General features: G+C 46.0%; 2 protein-coding genes across 5 annotated transcripts; both read right to left on the reverse strand.

Moving 5' to 3' along the window:
• Positions 1-297: 297 nt before the first annotated feature.
• thrap3b (thyroid hormone receptor associated protein 3b) lies at positions 298-14583 on the reverse strand. 3 transcript variants are annotated; one of them, XR_014639376.1, is made up of 12 exons: positions 14267-14583; positions 10201-10361; positions 7240-8073; positions 6201-6857; positions 5690-5862; positions 5384-5495; positions 4932-5007; positions 3853-4028; positions 3037-3277; positions 2605-2775; positions 2392-2528; positions 1696-1834 (listed from the first exon to the last, which is right to left on the reverse strand). XR_014639376.1 is itself a non-coding variant. In XM_084484763.1 (11 exons), the coding sequence occupies exons 2-11, from the start codon at positions 10326-10328 to the stop codon at positions 1613-1615; spliced, it is 2790 nt and encodes a 929-aa protein (XP_084340889.1). In that variant the 5' UTR covers positions 10329-10361; positions 14267-14583; the 3' UTR covers positions 298-1612. The 3 variants fall into 3 exon arrangements, 2 of the variants coding, with proteins under 2 accessions (XP_084340889.1, XP_084340890.1); XM_084484763.1 differs by lacking the exon at positions 2392-2528 and having other exon boundaries at positions 298-1834; XM_084484764.1 differs by lacking the exons at positions 2392-2528; positions 10201-10361; positions 14267-14583 and adding an exon at positions 9261-9418 and having other exon boundaries at positions 298-1834.
• A 1990-nt stretch (positions 14584-16573) lies between these two features.
• Positions 16574-23712, reverse strand: LOC311365505 (borealin-like). 2 transcript variants are annotated; one of them, XM_084485062.1, is made up of 11 exons: positions 23617-23712; positions 23255-23347; positions 22644-22772; positions 22340-22380; positions 22150-22222; positions 19569-19633; positions 19054-19133; positions 18792-18890; positions 18543-18672; positions 17262-17348; positions 16574-16759 (listed from the first exon to the last, which is right to left on the reverse strand). In XM_084485062.1, the coding sequence occupies exons 2-11, from the start codon at positions 23343-23345 to the stop codon at positions 16733-16735; spliced, it is 822 nt and encodes a 273-aa protein (XP_084341188.1). In that variant the 5' UTR covers positions 23346-23347; positions 23617-23712; the 3' UTR covers positions 16574-16732. The 2 variants fall into 2 exon arrangements, with proteins under 2 accessions (XP_084341188.1, XP_084341189.1); XM_084485063.1 differs by lacking the exon at positions 23617-23712 and having other exon boundaries at positions 23255-23392.
• Between the last annotated feature and the right edge of the window lie 1050 nt (positions 23713-24762).

Genomic DNA, 24762 nt, shown 5'->3' on the forward strand with positions numbered 1-24762 from the left:
CAAGTGGGCACCCTCTTTCACAGATGTTTCGTTAAGTTAGGCCCACAACACATCCTGAAGACTTAATGAAACCAGCGTCCTGGATTCACCCCCCTCAATGCTGCCACCACATTGCCACATTTAATGCATCTAAACACTTTCCTGCATTGTACCCCTAGCTCTACCGCTAACCCTGACCAAACAAACACGTTGGCACGTGTTAGAGGGATAGTTAAGTCGTTATTTTTATTAAATAGATATAGTTAGAGAAAGATGGAGTTTGAAAGACAAACACATAAAATACTCTGAACCCAAATAGTCAAATAAAAGATTTATTGAAAATAACAAATAATTCAAAGATTAGGAAACGGTAAAAAAAAAAAAAAAAATACATTTCAGCTTCCAATTTTAAACAAAACCGATTCCATATATTTGTGTTGCGTCCGTACAGTCCAACAGGCGGACACGGACAGACGCACCAGACATGTTCTGCTACTCTGCTGCAGTCTCCTGTCGTTATATCTCCACACACAGCCAAGCATCGCTTCTTTCCCTCTTCCCAGGCCATAAATTATAACAAAAAAAGGGCACAATTGAACTGAACAGCCGCATCGGTATGTTGCCAGAACTGAAGCGCAAACGTAAGGACGCATATCTAAGTAATTATCATCTCTTCATAAAAAAAAAACAACGAATGTTTTTTTTTTAACCTATCATAAAATGTGAACACAAAGGCCAGCTGAACTACCCTGCAGCAGTCACCGTCGACTCTACAGCAAAAACAAATGGCACGGCCACTAACGGGCTCCGAATTTAAAAGCAGGACACAATCAATGAGAACACGTCAAAACACAGATAAAACACCCACGGCTGTCGAGTGATGACAGAGTTGCACCGTGTGGAGGACTTAAATGAAGACCCAAGAAAACAACACAAAGTCCGGTGGGTGCGAACGGTGACCGTCTCTATGGATATCGTGAAGCCCTACTCTGAAGTCTGTGTGTATTTATAATTGGTCCCGTGGAATAAACGCAATGAATTGACGCAATGAATCAACGTTTCATGCAGTATACCGTTTGATTCATTAACCCCCCCCCCCCCCCCCCAAATTAAAGTGAAAGTCGAACCCTTTGATGATTCGTTCTGTTTGCCCAACCCGGTGCAGTTGGAACGGTACAGAGGGTTGACAGCTAGCAGTACAGACTCCCTTTTAAGGTCAACTCCATGTTAATCTAAGGCACAAATGCAATTTGCTACTCATGCGTTTCTCAGAAGACCTGTCAGTCTGTCTAACGGCCTCGCAAGGCGACCGACTGCTTCACCGTGGAAACCAAAACGGGCCTTTATTGTTAAACAAGACGCACCGCTCCGAAGAGACTCACTTTCCATTTTAGGTCAAATTTACTCCAATCTCTCCTTTTCCCGCCCACATCTTCCCTCCCAATTACAAAATGGCCGATACATTTATAACCAACTTTAAACCTTAAGAGAAAGATGAGACGGCTCGAGTGCAACAACAAAAAAACGACAAAGAAAAATCGATCAAATCAAAAAACAAATCTGTGATCATAAACAGCGCGCTGAGAGTGAGGAGGAGGAGACCACCAGACGGGGCGGAGGTGATGAAGACGCACTATTTGGGAGCGGCGGGCTCCGCCTTGCTCTCCTTGTGCTCCAGCTCCATGGCGTCGTCGGCCAGCTCCCCCTCCTCCCCGCCCTGGAACATGTCGTGGGTCCACTTGGGGCTGGCGCCACCCTTGCGGTAGACGAAGCGGCCCCTGCGGGTGGGGAAGGGGCCCCCCCGGCCGCGGCCCCGGGTGTCCACCCAGCCCTTCTCGCCGTCACGGTCGTCGTGCTGGAGGGAGACGGGGGGGGGGAGGGGAAGGAGGCAGACGGGAGGTTTAGCGAGAGGGGGGCGGTGAGGAAAGGCTTTGGCATTAAGTGATGAAGGATGCACATTTCTGAGGTGTGGATAGAAGGCAGGTATAAGTGAAGACAAGTAGTATCAAGTTAAAGGTGATATATTATATCACCAGGTGTGAGTGTGATTAAAAAGCTCACTTAAAAGCCCTTTTGAAAATCGGCCTCTGCTGACATCACAAGTGGGTGTGTCCACCTAGATGTATGATGGACTGATCAGCAACATTTGCTACAGCCCACTGGATAGGCTGGTAGACTGATCTACCCATTATACATCTAGGTGGACACGCCCACTAGGGATGTCACTAAGGCACAGGGAAGGGCAGATTTTTAAAACGGCTTGGAATGGCTGATCACACTCACACCTGGTGGCATGATATCACCCCTTTAAAGTTAGTTTTGAGTCATTATTAAAAAAATATATGGCATAACATTTGTAATACTTTCTGAACCGCACGTTTGGGTAAGAACTCACCAGCTCCACAGACTCACCAGGACACATTCCAATGATCAGAAATCATTCAACAATGCTCAATACTGAGCTTCTCCTTTTGAGAGGGATTCTGGGATTTGTAGTTTTCTAAAAGAAATCATCTTCTGCTTCACCACTTCAACTGATTGGGTATTTGCTATAAGATTACATCACATTCAATTAAAGGAAGACTATGAATAAATGTAATGAATGGGGATGTTTGAGGCACTGACCAGGTAGTACTTCCGGCTCTTGGGGGTGTACTCGGGGTCCCACTCCTCGTCGGGGGGTCTCACCGGGGGGTTCATGTTGTTGGCCGGGTTACCGTTGCTGCTGTTGTTGTTGTTGTTGTTGCCGCCCGGGTAACCACCCCGGTTCCAACCCCTCCCTCGCACCCTGGGAAACTAAAACATCAAAAGGGGAACCTGGATTGGTTACTCTGTTAGAACAAATGGATATAGGATGAATTTTCACTTTCAAATCAACATGCAAAAATATAAAATCCGATCACAGTCGATTGACTTTAAGAGCCAGGGATCAACAGAAAGAATTATCTGAACAGGGAGAGACAAAGACAATCTGAGCAGGTAGAGGAACCGGCCCCCCGTTTCAGTTGGGTTACACGGTGTGTTTTAGGGACTTGGCAAGGGGGGGGGGTCACTTACAAATCCACGTCCCCTGCCCCGGTCCATGTTGTGGCCCTCGTAGTCGCGAGGCCCCCGGTCCATGGGGCCAGCGTAGTCCCGCGGGGGGTAGCGGCCGTGGCCGTAGCCGTCCTCCATGTGGTCCCCCGGGGGCCCGGGCTCCCCCCCGTAGTCCTTCCCCCGGAAGGGAGGGGGGTACGGGGAGGGGGAGGAGGAGGAGGAGGAGGAAGAGGGAGAGCGGTCCCGCTTCTTCTTGCTCTTCCTGCGTGGTGGGGGAGAAGATGGATGTTGAGACAGGAGGTACAGCACCGACCGATAGCAGAACTAGAAAACTACGGGGATGGAGTCTAGTGGGGAGGGCAGGGTCCCAACCTTGGGGTCCCCTGATATGAATACAGGGTCGTAGAAGATAAGGAAATAAGCTGAAATAGATCATTACTGATCCAGTTTAGCATCAAATTAGTTTTTTAGAGGTCTCTTAGACTCCCTGTATATAAGAACCGAATGACTAATGATTCATAACTACGAGCAAAATAACTTTCAGGCATGCTACAGCAGGATGCACTTAACCCCTCTCTGGTCTTTAATGACATCTTAAATTCACTGCAAGTCGCTTTGTATAAAAGTCTCAGACAATTGTTGAAACGGGCACGATAAATAGTACACTAATGGTTGAAACCAATGACCACAATTTATAAAAAATGAATAATTTGTAACAACATGGATATATCCACAAGCGGTAAAGGTGTACGGTCCGTACTACGTGCAGATGCCTGCTGAGACCTCTGAGGTCCGCATCGACCCACGGTGAGGACGTAAGCACCGTAAGTGTCTTACTTGGACTTCTTGTGGTGCTTTCCAGCTTTCTCAGAGGAGCGCTCCCTGCTAGGTCCGCGGGAGCCCCCGGAGCTCTTGGCCCCGTCCCGCTTGGACTCCTTCCCAGCGAACCTCTTACGCCTCTCAATATCCAGACGCAGGTCCATCACGTCACCTTTGACCTTTTTACTAGGATCCTGCAGAGAGAGACCACCAACGGACGGGTTAGCCGACGCTACACAAGATAGCTTGAGCAAATAATTGACATTTGAATGACAGTTGCCTGGTAGGGGTTGCAATATGTGGAGTGTGTGCCGTTCATAACTGGATTTCTGTTACAAGAGATGCAGGATGTACAATCTACGAGTAAAGTGGTGTGATACTCCCTCTGCTGGTGATGTTGAAAAATACCGTTTTTAAAAATTAGATCACATGTTTTACTGTAGCGTGAGTAGTTCCAGAACTGCCATTAGTATTCAATCATTAACAATAAAACTTAACAAACAAAACCTATATATACACACACAGGCATCTCAATACATTTGAATATTGTGGAAAAGTTAATTCATTTTAATAATTCAATTTTAAATGGAAATAAATTAACTTTTCCACAATATTCTAATTGATTGAGATACACGTGGACACATAAATATTCAGATTTCTCACAACTCCATCCAGCCATTCAGAAGTGGCCAGGGCGAGAAGCATGCACATAGCAGTTCATAACAGACACGTGAATAACAGTGGGTCAGTGGTAGCTTTTTTGGGTGGATTATCGGAGGAAATACTTACAAGGTAAAGGCATTGATAATGGTTTCCGTGAGGACTCTGGATCTTAAGTCACCTCCTGACAGCCTTTGCTTGGGGCTCGTATGTACCCAATCAATAACCATATGTCATAGGCCTGGACTCGCTCGGCTCGTTACACAATACGCAATTGGGGCGCTTTTTCAACTTAGACTTTTATGCATCCTTTGAAAGAAAAGCACATAGCTGAACACCGCTGCTTTGCACGAGGCTCAAGTTTGACCTTGAGCTTTTGTTTTGGTTTTGTTTCTCCAAAAAGAGGTGAAATGTTTGGTTAATAAAGACTGGGTCACCTTGTAGCTGGTCTCCTCCATCTCCTCAAACAGGTGAGAGTGTCTCTTAAAGGCACTGGGAGAGAGATCGATTCTCCTGGAGGGAGGAAGGGAGAGGTGGTTCAGTTATTAGAGACGCCGTGTGCATCTATAAATCTCGAGAAACAGGATGCATCGTGCCGTTTGTGATGTGTTTATTATATATATGAATATACAATACTAAATATAATGTATGTACTAAATGCACAATATCCCATTATTAAACAGGGTTTTTTAAAAGAAAATAGACTGTACTCATATGTATTAATTCAGTTTTTTTAAATGTCTTGAATACTACTAGGCTGACAACTTTGGTAACACAAACCAATCTGAAGGTATGCATACAGCATATTAACATAACCTACTTCTAATGTGGCAAGAAACAGTCAGTATATGATGTGACGTCAGATCCCAGTACAACAGCAGGACGCTACCTGTGGATTTCTGGGCTTTTCCTTGGCTTCATCATTTCTACCTCGGCCGCTTTCCTTTGGTACATGGCAAACCTCTCGCTCAGACTCATATCAGAGGAGCGGAAGTGTTGAGCTGCACAAAACCAGAGACAGAAACAAAGCGTTGATCATCCCCAGAAGGCCCCAAAAACACAGAAAAAAAGATAAATATAGCAGTGGATCGCTTTAGTCCAGTCGTGCGGCTATACATTGTGTCGTCGACAGACTTGCCCACTCTACACCCTACCGTGACCGCAGTGCGCGTGCAGTGCCCACACCTCACTGTACCTTTGATGTAGTGCACGATAGTGACAATGTGCTGAGCGAACAGATCCGAGGGGCTCTGGCGCAGCTGAGCCAGCTGCATCTGGTTGAACACGGAGCGGAACTCTGAGTCCTTCTTGGGGGGCGCGGCGGCGGCCAGCTCCCTGGAGGCACGCCTCTCGATGGGCAGTGAGGAGCTGGGGACAGGGAGGGGGAGTCACACGGAGCAGGAGGGGAGAGAGAGCAATATAGAGGGAAAGAAATAGACATAAATACAGACACAGGGAAGAGAGTTATAAATAAAGTGATGGAGAGATAGGGATGTGAGTGAGCGATATAAATAAAGAGAGCGATAGGGATGAGAGGTACATAGGGATGAGAGCTCATAAACAGACAGGGATGAGAGGTATATAAAGAGATAGCGGTGAGAGGTTTGAGGGGATGAGGGGTTTATAAAGGGGAACTAGAAAAGGGGATTAAAACTAATAGAATGGGTGTCGGTTGTCAGTAGGGGAACGCCTGGTGCTGCACGTACCCAGGCATCTCGTCCATGGCGGACATCTTCTGCTCAAAGTCGGCGCGGGTGATGGACATGCGCGAGGCGGGGGACCCCTCGCGGGCCGCCATGGCGGCGGGGAACAGGGGCCGGTCCCGCTCCTGGCTCTTGGACCCCCGGCGCAGGGGGGGCGGCAGCGGCATGGGCGAGGGGCTCCTGCGGTTCTTCTCCCGCTCCTTCTCCTTCTTCTCCTTCTTCTTGGCCTTCTCCTCCTTCTTGTGCTTGCGGCTGCGGTACACGCCCTCCTCCGGCTCCGCCTCGTCCCCTGCCGCCGCGGCCGCTGCAGCCGCCTCCCTGCGGCTCTTCTCCTTGGCAGGCAGGGGGTAGGAGGTGGGGTAGCCCGTCTCCTCCTCCCACTTGCCAAACATCTCCCGCGACGACAGCGTGCTCTGGGGCTTGGCGGCAGTGGCGGCGGTGAGCCCGTCGCTGCTGTCCTTCATGCCGTGGGCCTTCAGGAACTCCTCCTCGCCCGCCGCGAAGAAGGGCAGGACCTTCTCCTCCTTGGACTCTCGGAAGGAGGCGGTGGAGGCCGGGAGGCTGTAGGACGAGCCCGCCTTGCTGCTGCCGCTGCTCTTCTCCGGGTCGCGCTCCAGCCGGTCCAGATCCTTCTCCGCTGACTTGTTCTCCGCTAGGAACCTGAAGAGAAAGAAGGAACACGTTGAATAAGGAGGTTGTATGAATAGCTCGCTAGTGACTCTACTTGCAGCTGGCTCTTTAACACAAAGAAAGACAATGAATACATTGTCCACTAAATGAGTGTTTCGGTTCCTTCAGCTACACTGCTATGCTTTTCCAGTTATTGTGTTCAAAAAGAGATCGTTAAGCACATACTTGTATCAGCTACCCCCAATTCAGATGTTAATGCTTCTTTTGTTCTCCGCCTCACATGCAAGTCGCTTTGGATAAAGGCGTAGTCTGCTCAACGGCTACATACCAGTGTCCTCTCTACCAGACCCAAGACACAATCCCACAGCACCACAGGAGAACCCTACAGCAGAGGGACCGGGTAGAACCCTACTTTTTGAAGGCAGAGGTGATCCCCGTCTTGTCCCCGGCCTTGGGGTCCTCCTTGGAGAAGAAGCCGAACCCTCCGAAGGTGGCCGTCTGCCCCGCCCTCGGGGGGCTCTTGGACGTGTCCTTGGGGGGCAGGTCGTCTCCGACGGTTCTCCACAGGGGTCCCTTTCCCCCGGCGCCACCCGCATCGTCCTTGGCGCCGGCCGTCTTGGGGCTGGTGTCGTAGTCGATCCACTTCCCCCCGGCCACCTTCTCTATGGAGCTGCCATCGGGCCGGTCCTGGCTCTTCTCCCGGGCTTCAGACGGACCCTCCCCGGACTTCTCCTTGGGCTCCTTGGCGCCGGCCTTCCCCTTGCTGCCGCCGCTCTTGCGGTGGCGGGGGGAGGGAGAGCGGGAGCGCGAGGAGTAGCTGGAACGCCGCGAGTGGCGGGAGTGCCCCGACGACGAGCGGTCCGAGTAGCGGGAACGGCTGCGGCTTCCCGAGCGCTTCCTGGGCGTGCGGGAGCGCCCCCGCCTGGGGCTGTGGGGCTGGGGGTTGTGGTGGTGGTGGTGGTGGTCCTGGTCGTGCCAGCCCCCTCCGCCACCTCCCCTTCCTCCTCCACGTCCTCCACCGCCGCCGTCGTCCTGCCAGTTGTTGGCCCGGTAGCCGTAGTTGCCTCCGCCGCCGCGGTTCTGGTAGCGCCCGCGGGGGTAGTAGCCGCGGTTCCTGCCCCGGAACTGGAAGGGCCTGCGGTAGCCGCGGTTGTAGCCCCGGTAGTTGCCCCGGTTGTTCTGGTAGTCCCGGCTGGGGTAGTTCCTGTGGGGAGAGTGGGACCTGGAGCGGGACCGGGAGCGGGAACTGGAGAGAGAGAGAGAGAGAGGGAGAGAGAGAGAGCAAGAGAGAGAGAGATACAGAGTCAGAGCGAGAGAGAGAGCGAGATACAGAGTCAGAGCGAGAGAGAGAGCGGGAGCCAGAGCGAGAGAGAGCGGAGGGAAAACAGGAAGAAATAAATGAGTTGAGTAGTATTAATATTTGCCACGTGCTCCTTTAGAAGACTCTTTAATCCAAGGCTAATATTTTAAATCAACACAAAGCTGAACCGTTAGCTAGGGCCTTTAAACTGGCCAACAGCCATCACCATGAAGTGAAACATTATTCATCTAGAGGAAAGACCAAAGAAGCAGGATTAATATACTTGTATGAAACAATAAATAAACTGCAGTCTTTCAAAATGGCTGGCTAGCATTACTAGAGCAAGTTCACAACTTAATTTAGTCTACACTCAAACCACCAGCAATACAATATCAAAAATCAACAGTACAAACAAATCCATATATTCAATATCTCAAGTGATCCCAATCAAATTCTAGAACTACAATGATTTCAGGAATGCATGTTAATGTGAATCAAAAGACTGGTGGCAGCTGGTGACAGGGCCAGCAGGGGGCGACACTACAGGATGAAGGAATGTTTTATACTGCCATAGTATAGTGCCATGCTATAGTGAGAAAGAACGATCTGAACACATTCTTTCTCACTTTACCCTGTATATTAGGTAGGTCACATGCACTTTGTATGTGTAGTGTACGTTAAGGAGGTTATGAAGAGTTTAACATTTAATTGAGTAATTATGCACTGTTAGGGTAGTCAATATGTGGTTAGTGAAACTTCAGTTATAAGTCATCAACCCATTCATGACGTGAATAGCTATGGGAGTATATCAATAAGGGGTTGACTAGAACAAGGCAATTTATTTTAAGAAGAAAATCGAGCAGACAATGTTTTGCATAATCAATGACCCATAAAACACTGAAAGACCACACTACAAATTGGTCAACTAGTAAAAACAAAAAACAGCCACATATATTAAAAGACATAGGACTGACTAACAGTGCAAAAATGACTCCACTTTGGATGTAAAACAGCAAGCAAATCTTAAGAGAACTAGGCTCATGCAAGTTCAGTATAACCAAAGCATAGTGATATGTGATACTGATATGAAAGGCAGTGGGGTTGATATTTAAATGAGCTATTGCTCAGCTTACCTCTTTGGACTCCTCATGACGATTATTCAGCTCACTTTACCAGCGTCACTAAAGAGCATAGGATGCTAGTAGGGATGTTCCCATTGATATGCTAGGTGGGCATAGGCAGACAATCAGATCCCGGCCAGTACAACTCCCTCTCTGCCCTTTGACCAAGTAATCAATGACCTGCTGTGGAGACCTCAAACAAACCACCTTCTGCTAGCCTGTGTTCACGAGACAGGCCTATGGCAGAGAGGGCGGCTTGAGGCCGCTGGATCTCAGCCTAAAAACACAACCGGGAGTGCACAGCACCACAGCTACAAATCCAGGGCCAAGGTGTGCGCAACAAGACCGAAATAAAACAACTGTGCCCACCGAAACCTAATATTGAGCTCCCTAATCCGCTTCAGTGCTCTTGTTGGGCAGCCCTTCAAGCATCAGGGTCGGAGTGAAATGACTGACACCTACGCATCAATATGACTATTAAAAAGTGCGTAATCCAACTGAATAACCACACCCGAGTTGTGTCCTGTCAGCATTAACAGAGCACATCCGCCTTCTGCGACACGGCGGTTTCCCCAAGTGAAACAGGTTAGAGTATAACAAGACACAGGAGGAGGAATGTGGTTTGATCTAGGATTGGCTGATGCCAAACTGAAACGCCTGCCGGCCTCGCCCTCTGCAAGCTTTATCAACTGGGCGTGGGAACAGGGCATGATTAAGTGTTTACAAGGAGAAGCATGCCCTTTTCCCCAGGTAATCAACAAAACCACAAGAGCACCACAATGAGCCTTAGAGGAAGTGGAGTTTCATTATTAAGTAAGAGTTCAGTATTAAGTTTCGCATCCTTTTATTCGTCGTATAGTCAGGCTGATTTGGTGACTATCACCATGTCCCAGTGATAGCACACTGGGACAGAGAGGACAGTTTAAAACACGGAGGAGGTAGTTAGGTTTACCTGTAGCGACGCTTCCTGGACCTGGAGCGAGAGCGGCTTCTGGAATGGGACCGGGAGTAAGACCTGGATCTGGAGCGGGTCCGGGATCTAGTGCGAGACCGCGGTGGAGAATCTGGTGCCTTGGACATCTCTGTGGCCGTCTTTGTCTGAGTTAGTGGTCCCTGAAAATACACAAGAGATTTGGGGATAAGATTCAACATTTGAACGATTTTAAAGAGAGTCCCAAGTGAGGCTGAGAACCATCAAAGCATGTAACCAAAATTAAAGTAGCTATGCTTATTCACAGTTTGCAATGAATATTCTTTGATTAAATTAAGATAGCATAAAAGTTACACAAGAGAGCTGATAAGGCTCAAACTCTTATTTATTTGCGACATGCAACATCTGAAGTCATGGTGCCAAACAGAGAAACATATTGTTAGTCGCAGCCCAACACCATTTTTCAAGACACATCACAGGGGAAGTAAGCAGCTGTTCTCCAAAAAGTGCATACGCAATATCCCCCAGGACCAGCATCACCAGCCCTAATCAGGGCTCTATTTTTCCAGAGCCGAAGACAGCCAGGGTCTGGGAGAATGCCTGCAACGCCTGGAACCCTTTCAGCGTGATCCCTTCACCTCAGCCCCCGGATCCTCTGGCCAACCACCAGTCTGAACACCCCCTCTACGACCTTCATAAGAGCACCAGTGGAGGGGGGGAATAAAGATGACTCCTTTATAATGGAACATATTTACAGCATGGGGGGGGGGGGGGGGGTGCCCACGGGGTTAAGGCCTCTTAAATAGACCAATTACCCCAAGGACAGCTGCAGCCATCCCTGCAGTAGATGGGATCAGCAACGCAAGACTCACCCTGAAGCTGAGATGAACCGAGAGAGATCCTCTTTAAGGAGAAAACCCAACTAGGTCGCACTTCCAGTGCTCTGGCAAGGGACTCACATTTTGGTTTTCCCTTTAGTCACCCACATAAAAACAATGGTAGATTGACACTTCCATGCTGAGGATGTGTGCATGGTATTGTATTGGAAGACCCAATAAAGAGGACGACAATAAAACAGAATAGTCATAAGACCACCAAATCCTGCATTCATTCTCACTATACCCTGAGTAATAGGTTGGTCATACGCAAAGAACTCATGTACTTCGTATGTGTAGGGTACATTAAGGAGGTAATAAAGAGTTAAACATTTAAGTGATTAATTATGCACTCTAAAAAGGTTATTCAGTTACTTTGTGGCCTTTGAGAGCTGAAAGTTAAAATAACATGAATACACCCATCATACATGAACATTTCTACTAAATGTCTCGGTTAAACCGTGATTATGATGATTAGTGTTCCAAGGACCACCAAATCCTGGCCCAGGTTTGGCGTTGGCCAGGAATTCAGCTCTGTTTTCGTTTGGCCGTGCAGCTGTTGGTTGGAGGGTAGTAGCCACTCTCTCAACAGAATCCTTAATCAATTATGATAACCGTATTACTGCATGCATAATCCTCCCGGCTCCTTAGAATATCTACTGAATACTGGCTTTTCTGAAGGTCTAATGGGTGCAACACGCTGCAAGATAGAAACATGTGTGAATGGCCAAGTCCACCTCACAGGAACCAACTGGAAGACTCCAGGTTCGGTGGCAACAGATAAAATCTTCCAGTCCGACCCCATAAATATGTGATATAGGTCAAAAATAGTATCTAGCCCCAATGTACACAGTCTACCTGTAGACATCCTACAAGATGCCCTAACTGTCCCTATATGCTCCTCATTGACCTGTGTTGACTAAAGCGTTAGAAAGTCATGACAAAGAAATTACAACATGCACAGCACAGAGTAGGACAAGGAGTGCCTGAGTGTGTCACAGTTCACGGACCTCCGCCCCGCTGAGGAGCCCTTGTGACCTTCAGAGCAGTGGGGAGGAACCATGCGTGACTGAGGACATCACTGAAGCACCAACATGTCAAGAGGCTGCTGGTGCTACGTAGGGGTGGGAAAAAAAATAGATTCTTCGATGCTCTATAACGATTCCGTCTCGATGCAGAAAAATTAATAATCGGAAACATATATATACATACATACATATAGATATAATTATTATTATTTTTAAATATTTGTTAAATTTGTTCGCCTGCTGCAGAGCGCTACAGAAAACTAATTTCTGCTTGCGGGTTCTGCGCAGAGAACCGACTTTATCTAAAATAAAACATTAGATAAGGTTATTCATCTGTTGATTGTCTTTAATGATCATCACACAAGTAGGAAATGATTAGCATACTCTGAGTAGCAAACTCAGATGTAGATATCTATTTTTTTGAAAATCCTGCATGGAAATGTACATAAAACCAATTATTGCATCGAGATGCATCGATAATCATTTTAGAATCGCATCGTTTACCTCTGAATCAAATCAGATCGTAGGGTGCCAAGAGATTCCCACCCTTAGTGCTACGGCTACCTGGATTTTCCATTCAGCTGCTATCAAAACATGACTGTTGATCATCAACTCCACAACCAACTCCAGGCTAAGGGCCCTTCACAACAGGCCTTCTTTACAAAGTGACTTAGGCCCAGTCCCATTTCTCTCCCCTTAACAAGAACACTTGCTCTGAGTGCCCTTAGCTGTAAGTCAGCTCCCGAGCTGGCTAGCGTTCAAGGGTTGATTTTAAGGGAAAAACAGCACTCCCCCTTGCTCCCCTAAGTATTGGGACACCCTACACCTTCGCGGGAACGGTTAGGGCTTAAATCGAGGGGAGGGGGGAGAAATGGGACAGGGCCTTAGAGCTCAGCCCACTATCAGCATTTTATGTAGATGACTGCATCGACAGGAGTGGATCTGTATCTCGCCACTCAGGAAGCTTATCTCGACTGGTTGAGTTTGGTTAAACATGAGCAACTCTCAAAGCGGAAAACAGACTTCATTGAAACATGTCAGCAAATGTGGTCACCTGCATGTCAGCCCACCACTAAAAGGGAACACGTGTATTGCATGCTTTTTATTTTGTTAGCATCATAGCATATGTGCCTAAGTCATATTTTAAGGTTAATCTTGTACTTTGCATGCCTAACTCAAATAGATGACTTAGGCAGATAGTGATTATGGAATGTAAAAGCATTCTGTTTGGCTTAGGATATAGCCAATGAGGCACAGTGAATCAGCAGCGTTAGTAGAGTTAGGTCACAATTTGGCCAAAATATTACCTGGGCATTAATTAGTTATAATGATATCTTCAAATTGTTTCATATAAAAAGGTTAACACACAACCAGGCTAGCCTGTTAAACCAACTGAATCCTCAAATGCCTAATTTGCATCAACAGACAAATCAAATAAGATTCCAGTAAGCCCCGAAACAGAAGGTAAACACACTGTATTTGCCTTTTAACAGAACATTTGCCCACCCACATGGCCAAGGTGTAAAGGGCAGTTGGATGAGCGTTTAAAAATACACAACTATAACCTACTCATCGAGAAAGCTTAATAACCAGTGGCTGATATATGTTAAGACTGATACGTGTAATGCAATGATTAACGTTTTGATTCAATTAATATTAGTCCACGGGTATAAACTCGCGCGCGCACACACACACACACACAGTAAAAAACAAACATAAATCATAACAATATAGACATACACACAATGTATGTCACAAAATAAATTACATAGACACAACTTTGATAGTGAACCCTGAGTCTCATCCTCTCACGTCATGCAGCCCAGTTCCAACCACCACCACCATGGTTAGAAAACCACGCACGTTCGCGCGTCCGAACCCCGACCTGCCTGTCAATCAAAAGACCGACCTCCCCCGAACACAATAAAACCAACCCTAAGGTCCGCTGAGGACCCGGGTCCGATGGGTTATCCGCATGGTGCAGTCCCCAGCACCTAGCTAGCTACACAGCTGTCTCCTCTCCAACAGTCACACACACGCACGCACGCACGCACGCACTCACTCACTCGCTCGCTCACTCACGCACGCACGCACACACCAAGTCATTCGCTTGCATGTGCAGCTGAAAGTCGTCCACAATTAGTATTGACACCGTCTACACACATTGAACCAAGCAGAACGTACCTGTTTGTGTAACGCCGCAGACTCCCTCTCTCTGTCCGTGTTGTCTGATCAGTGCCTTGCTCAAAGTGAGGCTACCGCTGAAGCTTAGCTGGTAGCTTCCTGGTTGTGCAGGCTGATCCTGCGACCGTCGGCCACCACGGTTAGCGCACTAACTAGCTACTAGCTAGCTAGCGGCGGTATATTATTGTATATTATTAACAACTGGCAACGAGATTAACCCCGTTGATCGTAGGGCGAAGCTCCGCCGTTTTGAACGATGCGAGTGTTAGCGACCGTAAAAAGGTTTCATTTTCTGTGTGGTGTCGCTCGATACTACGACTAGCAACCGCCTCCTCGAGTGCGCTGGGTGGAAGTCTCGCGAGACGTGGCGACACGAGATTAATAGCAAAGTCCATTTCCTTACGTTTTGTATGAGGATTACATAACGTTGTTTTTTTTTTATCTCATAAATGTCACTCAATGACAGTAAATAAACTGCAATCTATGTTTTTGACACTTGCCAATGGAAAAAGTTTGACTTAATTTTTTTTTTCAAGATATGTATACCTACGTTTCTTATATGCATTTTGAACAGAAATCTCCAGGAAACTTGCACAAAAAGAAAACACAAATAAAAAAGCCTATCTCATTGGTAATTTCATGGATTGTACCCTAGACTCTAGTAGGCCTACCCTAGGTTTGTTTAATGGCCCACTTACGTCATTTATTTGTGCCTTTCGCCCATGGTAACCTAACCACCGTTTCCTCAACACCAGTGTAGTAGTGAGGGGTATTTATGTTGCACTATTTCCGTCGGGCAGGCATGATAGGTGGTGAAGTGAGGAATTAATACTACGGAACTGATACTGTTCGGTTATAGACTTTGTAAATGTTATCTTCGTGTAGTAAATGAGAATCGTCTCAATCGCCACATACATTTACTGAATCTTGTTTTCCTATTTAGGCCTACTTGTTTGGAATTGTTTAGCAGTCGTCAACACATGTTTAATATTTACTGGCTGAACTTGAAAAAACTTGAGTTCAACTATGAGCATTTTATTTCATAGGACTATATGTCAACTAATTGTGTTAACTAAACCATGAGTGCAAGCGCTCTCTTGTGTGAGATACCATTGGTTGACTCCTGACATTTGCCTATAAATTGTACCAGAATACAACGATATATTATAGTTAGAGAACTGTTATAGTTAGAGAAAAATGTATACAATTGCAAATACTTTGTGACCATTCTGGCACTTCTAGTGTTAGTTGGGTCCATGATATCCTGAAATACTATGAATACACTTTAAGCCTATTTTATGTCTTAAAATGTTGAATGTGTTATGAATGCAAAGTCCATCCATTAACCGAGAAAACAAGAACGCATCCACAGGTGTCTGTCCCTCCGCCCCCTCATACCCGACCCCCATTATAATAAACACCCACGGCACTTTCCTGAAATGACTAGCTCGTAGTCTTGCTGTAAACCTACATCCCCTCCAGCGGTTTCAGAGTGCGTGTGCTCTCAACCATGGTCCTTCTGTTCCTCCCCCAGATATGCTCCTGCCACAACAGGCAGAGCAGGTGGGGCTGCCCGTATAAACAATTAAACAGGAACATAATTGCTTGAGTTTTTAATGAGGATTTCATAAGCCCCAGGGTGGAATTGCCCTGACGTGTTCCTATGGGCTAATGGCAGACTAAATATAATATATTTAAGTGTTTGTTAAGAATTCCCCGTCGGGAGCATATACAACACGTGTTTTGAAGAAAGTTTTTTCTTTTCCTTCTGGCTTTAGGACGTACATGTACACTAAGGACCTCTAGTGGTTTGCACGATCACTGTCACCCTTTCTTTCGACCTTATTTCCTTTCATCAAAATAGGTCGTCGGGACCTCATAGTCTGTTCATCAGCATCAGGGATATCAAACTTCACAGATGGTGGATCTCAAAACCAAAAATAGTTTGGCCCTCCTCTGGTATGAGATAGAAACACTATGGAAACCCATGCTCCCTGATCCTAAATGTCAACCCATCCATCTGACAGGGCTTAAGGTTCAAGGTGGAATCTGGCTGCCAGCCTTCCACTGCACCAGTCTTAAGCCAAACATCCCACCACAGCAATGCTGGCTGCACCAGGCATGGTAGACTGGATACCATGTTGGCCCAGTCAGATGGAAAGAAGACTTATTGGAACAAACTCATGTCAGTCATTAAGAGGACGTTTCCCTTCAAGCGTTTCCTTTCAGAAACTGAAAGAATCAGAATCTGCCACCAAATGAAACCAACAGTTTTCAGGTATGCAAAGAGTGCAATTTAATGGGACTTCTTTTAATATTTGACATCTGGTTCTTTATGTTGCCAGTGCAAACACTTTTTTTTTTTTTTACAAAATGCACTTCAAATGATCAAAACAAGCAGTAGAAACAGTAAAGCGGTAAAATACACTATTTACAAATGCGTCCGTTGTGGCAAACTCATTCTCTCTACCCGCAGAGTGTGGTCAGGCGAGTCTGTCAAGAAAAGAAACAAGAATTAAGAAGAGTCTCAAATATGTACAGATCAAACGCATAAACCTCCACAATCAATGTACTGCGCCAGTGTGCAGTAAATAGCACTAGTACCAATAGTAGTACTGTAGTATCAAGTGTCATACCAAGTCATTATACTACTAGTGCCATTAGCAGTAGTGTGGTACAGAACATACAGTATCAGTCAATTAGCCTGGGAACCAGAGGAAGCTGGAAGCTAATGTTTTATGTGCTCTGGCATAGGAGTCTAGTCCCCCTCCCATTCAGACAGAATTCTACTAGACCTGGTCTGGGTCGGGACAAACACAAAAATGTATCTAATATGGGGCGGGTTTGATACCATGACTGAGAGAGCCCTATGGGAGCACTTTTGAGGAATTTTCATAAACTACCAAGATGGCTGGCGTTGATGTGTCACACGACGGCCGGCTATCAGTGAATAGTATTGGTACCAAACGCAGTAGTGTGGTAGTGAGAGCTGTACCTGAAGGCGTCTCAAGCCCTGGAGGGCTGTCTCATCCATTGACGACAGGTCCACGCTGTCCATCTGGCTGGCTAGCAGCTGGATGCTCTGCACACACACACACACACACACACACACACACACACACACACACACACACACACACACACACACACACACACACACACACACACACACACACACACACACACACACACACACACACACTTGAGTAGGAGGTCTGGCTCAAGGATGCCTACAGGTAGACTGTCTACCTGTAGGCATGAGAGGAGGATGAGAGGAAAGCTGCAGGCGATCATGGATATTCCCTCTCACCCTCCCAACGCCGAGCTGAGGCAACTCAAGTGCACGTTCAGCCACAGACTCATTCAGCCACGTGCCTCAAAGCGCTTGGGGGGCTCTTTCATCCCATCAGCTATCAGACTTTACAACACCTCACCCCCGCTCCCAACACCTCCTTTCTCCACTTGATTAAGGACTAAACCCCACACCTCAGGACTGATTGTTGTTTAAACCTTGTTATTTATTTCATTTTCATTACCTCAGGAATCCTGCACATTGGCACATTTTATACTTATAGTCATATTTATTCTAAATGCACAAGTCACCTACAAACTACATCTTTATTCTAATCGTTTTTTATTATATTTATTTCAATTTATTCTCTTGTTTCGCACTCTCTTTCCCACTGTACTGCTGGTCACTTGTGAATTTCTCCTAAGGGGGATTAATAAAGGACTATCTAATCTAAGTCTAAGTCTAAGTCTAGAGTCGAGGATGCCTTTAACAATTCTGAAGCAAAGCACCAGCAATATTGCGAAACCATATGGTGCTTGTTCAAGGATCCATTGGTCAAGGCTAGGTTTGCGCTTTAAAAAACAATATGGAAACTGACCAACAAGCGGATTCTATATTTAAATATGAAGTAAAACATAAACCAGATGAGAGTTTAAAAAAACATATAAGATAATATTAAAACGATCCAAACCCAAAAGACCACCCCTCCCTTCAAACCCACTCCTCCAAAGCAGGTGAATAGCTCACTCGCTTTCGCAATAGGTCTGCTTGACTTGTAGAAGACTCTGGCCCGATGGAATGATTGGTCGGGCTCATTACAGGCCTGCGACCGACAGATAACGACTGTCGGGATTTAAAGAGAATCAAAACAAATGTGAATGAAAATAAATCGCCTACTCTACCTTTAAGTGCGTGTTTGTGTCAAAGCAAAAGTGGAACAAAGAGATGAATAAAAGAAGCATCCATAAGGCATGTGATCCACACCTCTCCATTGCCGATGGGAATGTTGATGACGATGTCCTGGGCCCTGGACTGTATGGGAGAACCGTTGCCTGAGATGCTGTAGACCCGCTCATTGTGGTGGGGGACCCTCACTGCGGGGGTCTTAGGAAGCCTGCAAAAACAACCACTCATCAGACCCCCTGCTGTGCTGCTGATGGGTAGAAGACCAGTGTTGGAGCATTGAACCAGGGCATGCTACAACATGTAGAGGTTATAAAAGGTGCTTCTCACCTCGGGTCAAAGCGGGGTGTGATGAGAGGAGTGGTGCCCATCATCATAGAAGAGTCCAGCATGTTTCTGGCAGGAGTGAATAAGTTCTTCCTGGTGGACCTGACACACACACAAACATGTTAGCATCATGCTTCAACCATTTAGTAGACAAAACAATGAATAATTGCACATGTTTGATTAAACTAAAACCATGCGCATCAGATATGGACTCTCAACCATCTCTAAACCATCCGCTGCTCTACCACCGGTGAGAAGGCCTTACTTCCTGGTGGAGGCGGTCTTCCCGAGGACAGACTGAACCCTGGTCTTCTTGGAGGTGATGGGGGGCCTCTTGGACTTGCCCTGGAGGAGGGAAGAACCAGAGATCAGACCATACCCCCAACCACATGCATCTGGTTCTTTATCATTTATAAACACAAACATGCTGTTGGTAGTAAGACAAGACAAGGTAAACAATGTAGTCAGAAAATGGTGATGGTACTTTTTAGTAATAACTATTAACTAAAGTAATAACTTTAGTAACTACTATAAGCATGCAAAATCAATCTGATACGTTTACACCATTACTTCCTGTGCAAGGTCACCCATTTCCAAGTGACCCAAGCCTTCCAGCGAAACACAGATGTCAGGATCAAGAGGTTTGAACCAGCCTGTGTGGTTTATATTGAACAGATGTGTTCTCTTGCTATCCAATAGGACTGGATGTGCCCCCTCTCTGTCCACTAGGAACGTAGGCGTAGGAGGATTGAGGACAGGTTGAGGGGAAGCTTTACCTACCTTCTTGGTCGTGGTCTGAGGTGCCGTGTTCTCGTCTTCTGAACTAGACTTGGCCTTCTTTGACGCTATTGGACAGATGGAGGGATGAGGTCATCAGAAATTGTAAAGACCTGAGCGCTACAGAGCTCTGAACTTGCCTGTTTTTGTTTTTTTTTAATTAGGGACCGAGCCAAACATGGCAAGGTCCCTATTGAAACCCTCGTGTTTCTTCTTCTTATTATTTTTAGCCACTTCGACTGCATTTTTCCCCCCCTGAACATATACGAAAACTCATTTTTATTTGGCACATTTGTGGGGACTGGTGAAAAATTTGATATTCTAGCCCTCAAATTCACATTCGCCCCTAGGTGGCGCTATAGCAACTGTTCAAAAGTGCAAACTTTGCACAAGCAGCACGCGTCACCGGTTTGACCTACACTCATGAAACTTTGCACACATATGCATATCCTCATGATGAACAAAAAAGTCTCTTGAACTGAACACTTCCGGTAGCCATATTTTCCGCCATTTTGAATTTAGTTAAAAACAGTAAATTCCCCAAGGATCCTAGGTTTTTCGACTTTGACAAAAATCCTTTGGCACATATCATCTATGGCCCATTATCTTCAATCTGACTTAAGGATTAGTCTGTACAATAAAGTTTAGAGCACCAATGAGTTCTAAAAGGGGTGTGGTTGAAACCTCGAAAATAGTTAATTGCTCATATCAACGTCAAGTTGGACGCCTATGATGTTGGCCCCAATACAAAAGTTGTTCAGAATCAAATTCTGAACAAGATAAAGTCAACATATTTTCAAATGGGGCGTGGCATAGAAATGGGTGTGGCCTGACACTAAAATCGCCACAGTTCATAGACGCAATGTTTGATTTGAGCGGAACCCACTCAGTGGCCGTTAGGTACCAAAGTTCTAACTGCTCAATTAAAATTAAGTCGATTGAAAAAACAACATGGCCGCCACAGGCTCTGGTGTCAGGGTAAATCACTGTGCGGAGACCGTAATAGTTATGAATATGAAATTCACAGGACACGTGTAGACTGGTGCCGATAGCTCACATACCAAAATTCGTGTTTCTATTTTTTGTAGCGCCCCCTACAGGAACTTTAAAAAGCAGCCCCTGCACCACGTTTCACCAATATGTATGAAAATCGGTAGGCACGTATAAGGTCCCATGACCTACAGAAAAGCCTCTTGGACCCATGCTCCAAACCCCACCGGAAGTCGGAAATTTAAATTTTTTCATTTTCACTCTCGGCGGCCATTTTGAAATTTTTGTAACTTTTTTGCCTTGTATTTGAATGAACTCCTCCTAGGGAATTTATCGGATCTCTTTCAAAATTGGTCAGTACAGTCATGACATGGAGCTCAACCAACGCCGTGCTATTTGTGACTGTACGTTGAAGGGCGTGTCCGTGGCGTGCCGTCAAAGTTGGCCATTTTGAATTCCGTGGTCTTATTTGCACTTTTTTCCCCTTGTATTTGAACAAACTCCTCCTAGGGTATTTATCGGATCTGCTTCACAATTACTCAGTACAGTCAAAAAATGGTGCTCAACCAACGCCGTGTTATTTGTGACTGTACGTTGAATGCCGTGGCCGTGGCGTGCCGTCAAAGTTGGCCGTTTTGAATTCCGTGGTCTTATTTTCGCTTTTTTCCCCTTGTATTTGAACGAACTCCTCCTAGGGTATTTATCGGATCTGCTTCACAATTAGTCAGTACAGTCAAAAAATGGTGCTCAACCAACGCCGTGTTATTTGCGACTGTACGTTGAAGGGCGTGTCCGTGGCGTGCCGTCAAATTTGTCCGTTTTGAATTCCGTGGTCTTATTTTCGCTTTTATCCCCTTGTATTTGAACGAACTCCTCCTAGGGTATTTATTGGATCTGCTTCTCAATTAGTCAGTACAGTCAAAAAATGGTGCTCAACCAACGCCGTGTTATTTGTGACTGTACGTTGAAGGGCATGGCCGTGGCGTGCCGTCAAAGTTGGCCGCTTTGAATGGAATTTTTACACTTTTTCGCCTCGTATTTCAACAAACTCCTCCTAGGGAATTTATCGGATCATTGATGTAGGGTTAATGAACATGTAATTCAGTTAAATGTGGTCTTACATGTTAATGTCAAAACAATCAGTAGGACACCACAGGGCACCTCTGCTTCTACAGATTACATAAATTCGCGAATTTTTTTTAAAACTGCGCTTTTTTAAAACTGCGCGCAGTGATGAACGGGACCTCGTGCCGGCTTGCGGCTGCGTCACGTGCGGTCCTAACATGTGCACAGCACGTGACGCGGCCGCAAGCCGGCGCGAATTTTTTTTAAAACTGCGCGCAGTGATGAACGGGACCTCGTACCGGCTTGCGGCTGCGTCACGTGCGGTCCTAACATGTGCACATCTTGCCAGCACACATGTTAGGACGGCACGTGACGCGGCCGCAAGCCGGCGCGAGGTCCCGTTCATCACTGCGCGCAGTTTTAATTATTATTATTATTTTTTACTTTTACTTTTAATTTCAGTCAATTAAAAGATGCTCGCATCCAAAGAGTACAGATGTATGTCATTGAGGAGCAGGCGGCCACTTACCCTTCTGGAGCGTTCTAGGAGAGGCCAAGTGGTTCTCAGCCAGAACGTTCTCCAGTTCAGCAACCTCTTCTCTCTAAACCCAGACAGAGACACAACAATCAGAGTGTTACGGGCGGGGAGATCACTAGCTCCCTTAGCTGTGATACATACTGAAGGGATGTTGTGAGATTTAAACAGAGGGTGAACGTACCTTTGAGTTGTCCACCTCTGGGGATTTAGGTTGCTCTGGGTCTGAAGGTAGCAGAGTAGAGACATCATATTGTTATAACAACTCTTCGACAGAGAACACCACACCGGGTGGGCTGACCAATCCATCATTCATCTGGGTGACACGCCCATACTAGAGGGCACATTTTGATAACCAACCTACCTAACACCTCGGTAAAATGGGGACCCTTTAATAACACCCTCTACGGAACCCCCTCTTTACCAAGCTCCTAACCCCTTTGCCGTAACCCCAAAGGTCAGCAGGTAGGTACCAAGCGTGTCCTTACTGAAGTAGAGCAGCCAGTTCATCTGCCTGACGGCCTTGGGAAGCTTGATGATGGCCATGTTGTATCTGTTGTCAATCACCGTCAGCAGTTGGTTCTGCTGCTCCTTCAGATGCAGAAACCTGGCCTTCACTGGAGACGCAACATACAAGGTAACATAAGAAGGTTATGAACGGACACACACTGTACACGTCATGTTATCAGAGTGTTATAGTGTAATTATTATTATAAGTCATTATTTAATTAATTATATTAAAAAAGGCAGCTTCTAGAATAAACTTTGACAGGATGGTAAGAGTAGTGATTAGGTTGCGTTTCCACTCCCAGCACAAAAGTTTCTAAACCCCAGTGGCAGCAGCAACAAGACGTTTAATCCTTTGGATAAAAATGTATGTTGAAAGACTAAATACAACTACATAGTACGATTTTGATGCACGATATAGCAGGACATGACAAGTATTCTACTAAAATATCTATATTTGCTTGTTGGTAGTGTATTTTATCATATCTTGAATGCATATGGTTACTGAATACCGACATGGAATAATGCATAAGAACCCCGAAATAGATTCGAAACGTGACACATTATAGAGTTATACTATTGAGCAGTTTACCTTCTGCGTCGAAGTCCTCGAGAAACGCATCGACTTTTGCTCGTCTCTGGTTTGTTTTGGCTTGTTTTGTGTTCCTCTTCTGGGGAGCCATGGCTGCTTGGATGTAAACACTTCATTGAGACACTGTGGTCCTGAGTCTGACCCATATGCACAAATACAACCATTCCTCAACACAACATTCCTCAAATCCAACATAACATAACACAATGAACCGTGGCTAAAGATAGCGTGGAAGCTAATACTAATGTCAGACGTTCTAGCTAATTCATAACGCAACCCTGAAATTAAACAAAATGAGCTTGTTTCATGACAGCATGCATTCTATATGAAGCGAGGCCATGCATTTATACATCCATATTTACCTAATATATTATTTTATTTTAAAGAGTCAACAGTCTTCGAGATTTTGAAGCTCACTCCAAGTGTTTTTTAAATTGTGCACACAAAGTGGAGCATCCGGGGGGTTAGCCAATCAGAGAAATCCATGTATTCAGTTGACCAATGAAATACGCGTTGTAGAGCGTGTCACAGAAAAAAAATCCATGGATTTGATTTGGACCAATCACTTTCCGGAGCAAAGAGCTATACGTCATGGGACCGCCTCCTGACAGCAGCAATTCAATTCAATTCGTCTCTATCGCTCTTTTGATTTATTTGTGTAAAGCAGTGGTTCTCAAAGGGTGGTACGCGAGCGTTCTCTAGTGGTACGCGGAGTATGAACGATTATTATTTTTATAAAGTTGAAGCAGAGCTGGGTTCACCGTAACTCTCACGTGTTCACCGTGTGACACACGCTTTTGCCTGCTTACACACACGCCACACATCCAACAACAATAACAATTAATTAATTAATTAAAATAATGAATGAATGCGGGTGATGCTTGGTGCGCGTGTGTGTGCACGCCCATCTGTCTAAACACACGCAAATTAAACACGTCAGTGTATGAGAAGGAAATCGAGTCAGTCGACCTACGATAAGCAGCTGATTCTGAACGAACTCGTCTTCGAGATGGACGTGTTATAACGCATTTTTAATCAATGAAATGTTAACAGTATATATCTGACCATTTAATTTTCGGGGAATTTTAGGGGAAGCCGAGCTTCCCTTGCAGTCGAGAAGTCGCCACTACGAAAGAATGCAATGTATCCAACTAGCGGGATCTAAACAAACTAAGCTCCAGCGAATTACTACAATGCAGAAGTAGTGGAGAATGGCGAAACACAGCAACTCTAGCCTACTCTCAACCAAAATAAAACTAATCGCCGCCCGGTGCAGCAGTGTGAACTGCCCAGTTTTTAGAACGTCTCAGCCCGTCTCGTCGCAAGGAGTTGCGAGTTGCAAGCAGAATCTTATCTTTGCGTCGCGAATCTTTGGTCTGAACTGGGCATTATAAGCAGTGGCGGTTTTAGGCACGGGCGAAAAACGAGACACACGAGAAAGAAAATGATCCGCATTTTCTATTAACGATAATGCCCCCCGTCAACAAATCCGCCACACATTGCTACCT

The sequence above is a fragment of the Micromesistius poutassou genome, assembly GCF_964030765.1.
Source record: "Micromesistius poutassou genome assembly, chromosome: 20".
Taxonomy (NCBI): Eukaryota; Metazoa; Chordata; class Actinopteri; order Gadiformes; family Gadidae; genus Micromesistius; species Micromesistius poutassou.

What these genes read in the sequence shown, in the direction of transcription:
- thrap3b (XM_084484763.1), bottom strand. Translation starts at nt 10,328, where the DNA reads ATGTCCAAGGCACCAGATTCTCCACCGCGGTCTCGCACTAGATCCCGG. An exon ending in AAAAGCCCAGAAATCCACAG is followed by an intron (nt 5,008 to 5,383) that starts GTAGCGTCCTGC and finishes TCCTCCCTCCAG; the next exon opens with GAGAATCGATCTCTCTCCCA. An exon ending in TGGAGGAGACCAGCTACAAG is followed by an intron (nt 4,029 to 4,931) that starts GTGACCCAGTCT and finishes CTCTCTCTGCAG; the next exon opens with GATCCTAGTAAAAAGGTCAA.
- LOC311365505 (XM_084485062.1), bottom strand. Translation starts at nt 23,345, where the DNA reads ATGGCTCCCCAGAAGAGGAACACAAAACAAGCCAAAACAAACCAGAGA. An exon ending in CAGAGGTGGACAACTCAAAG is followed by an intron (nt 22,223 to 22,339) that starts GTACGTTCACCC and finishes GTCTGGGTTTAG; the next exon opens with AGAGAAGAGGTTGCTGAACT. An exon ending in TCCTAGAACGCTCCAGAAGG is followed by an intron (nt 19,634 to 22,149) that starts GTAAGTGGCCGC and finishes TCTGTCCAATAG; the next exon opens with CGTCAAAGAAGGCCAAGTCT.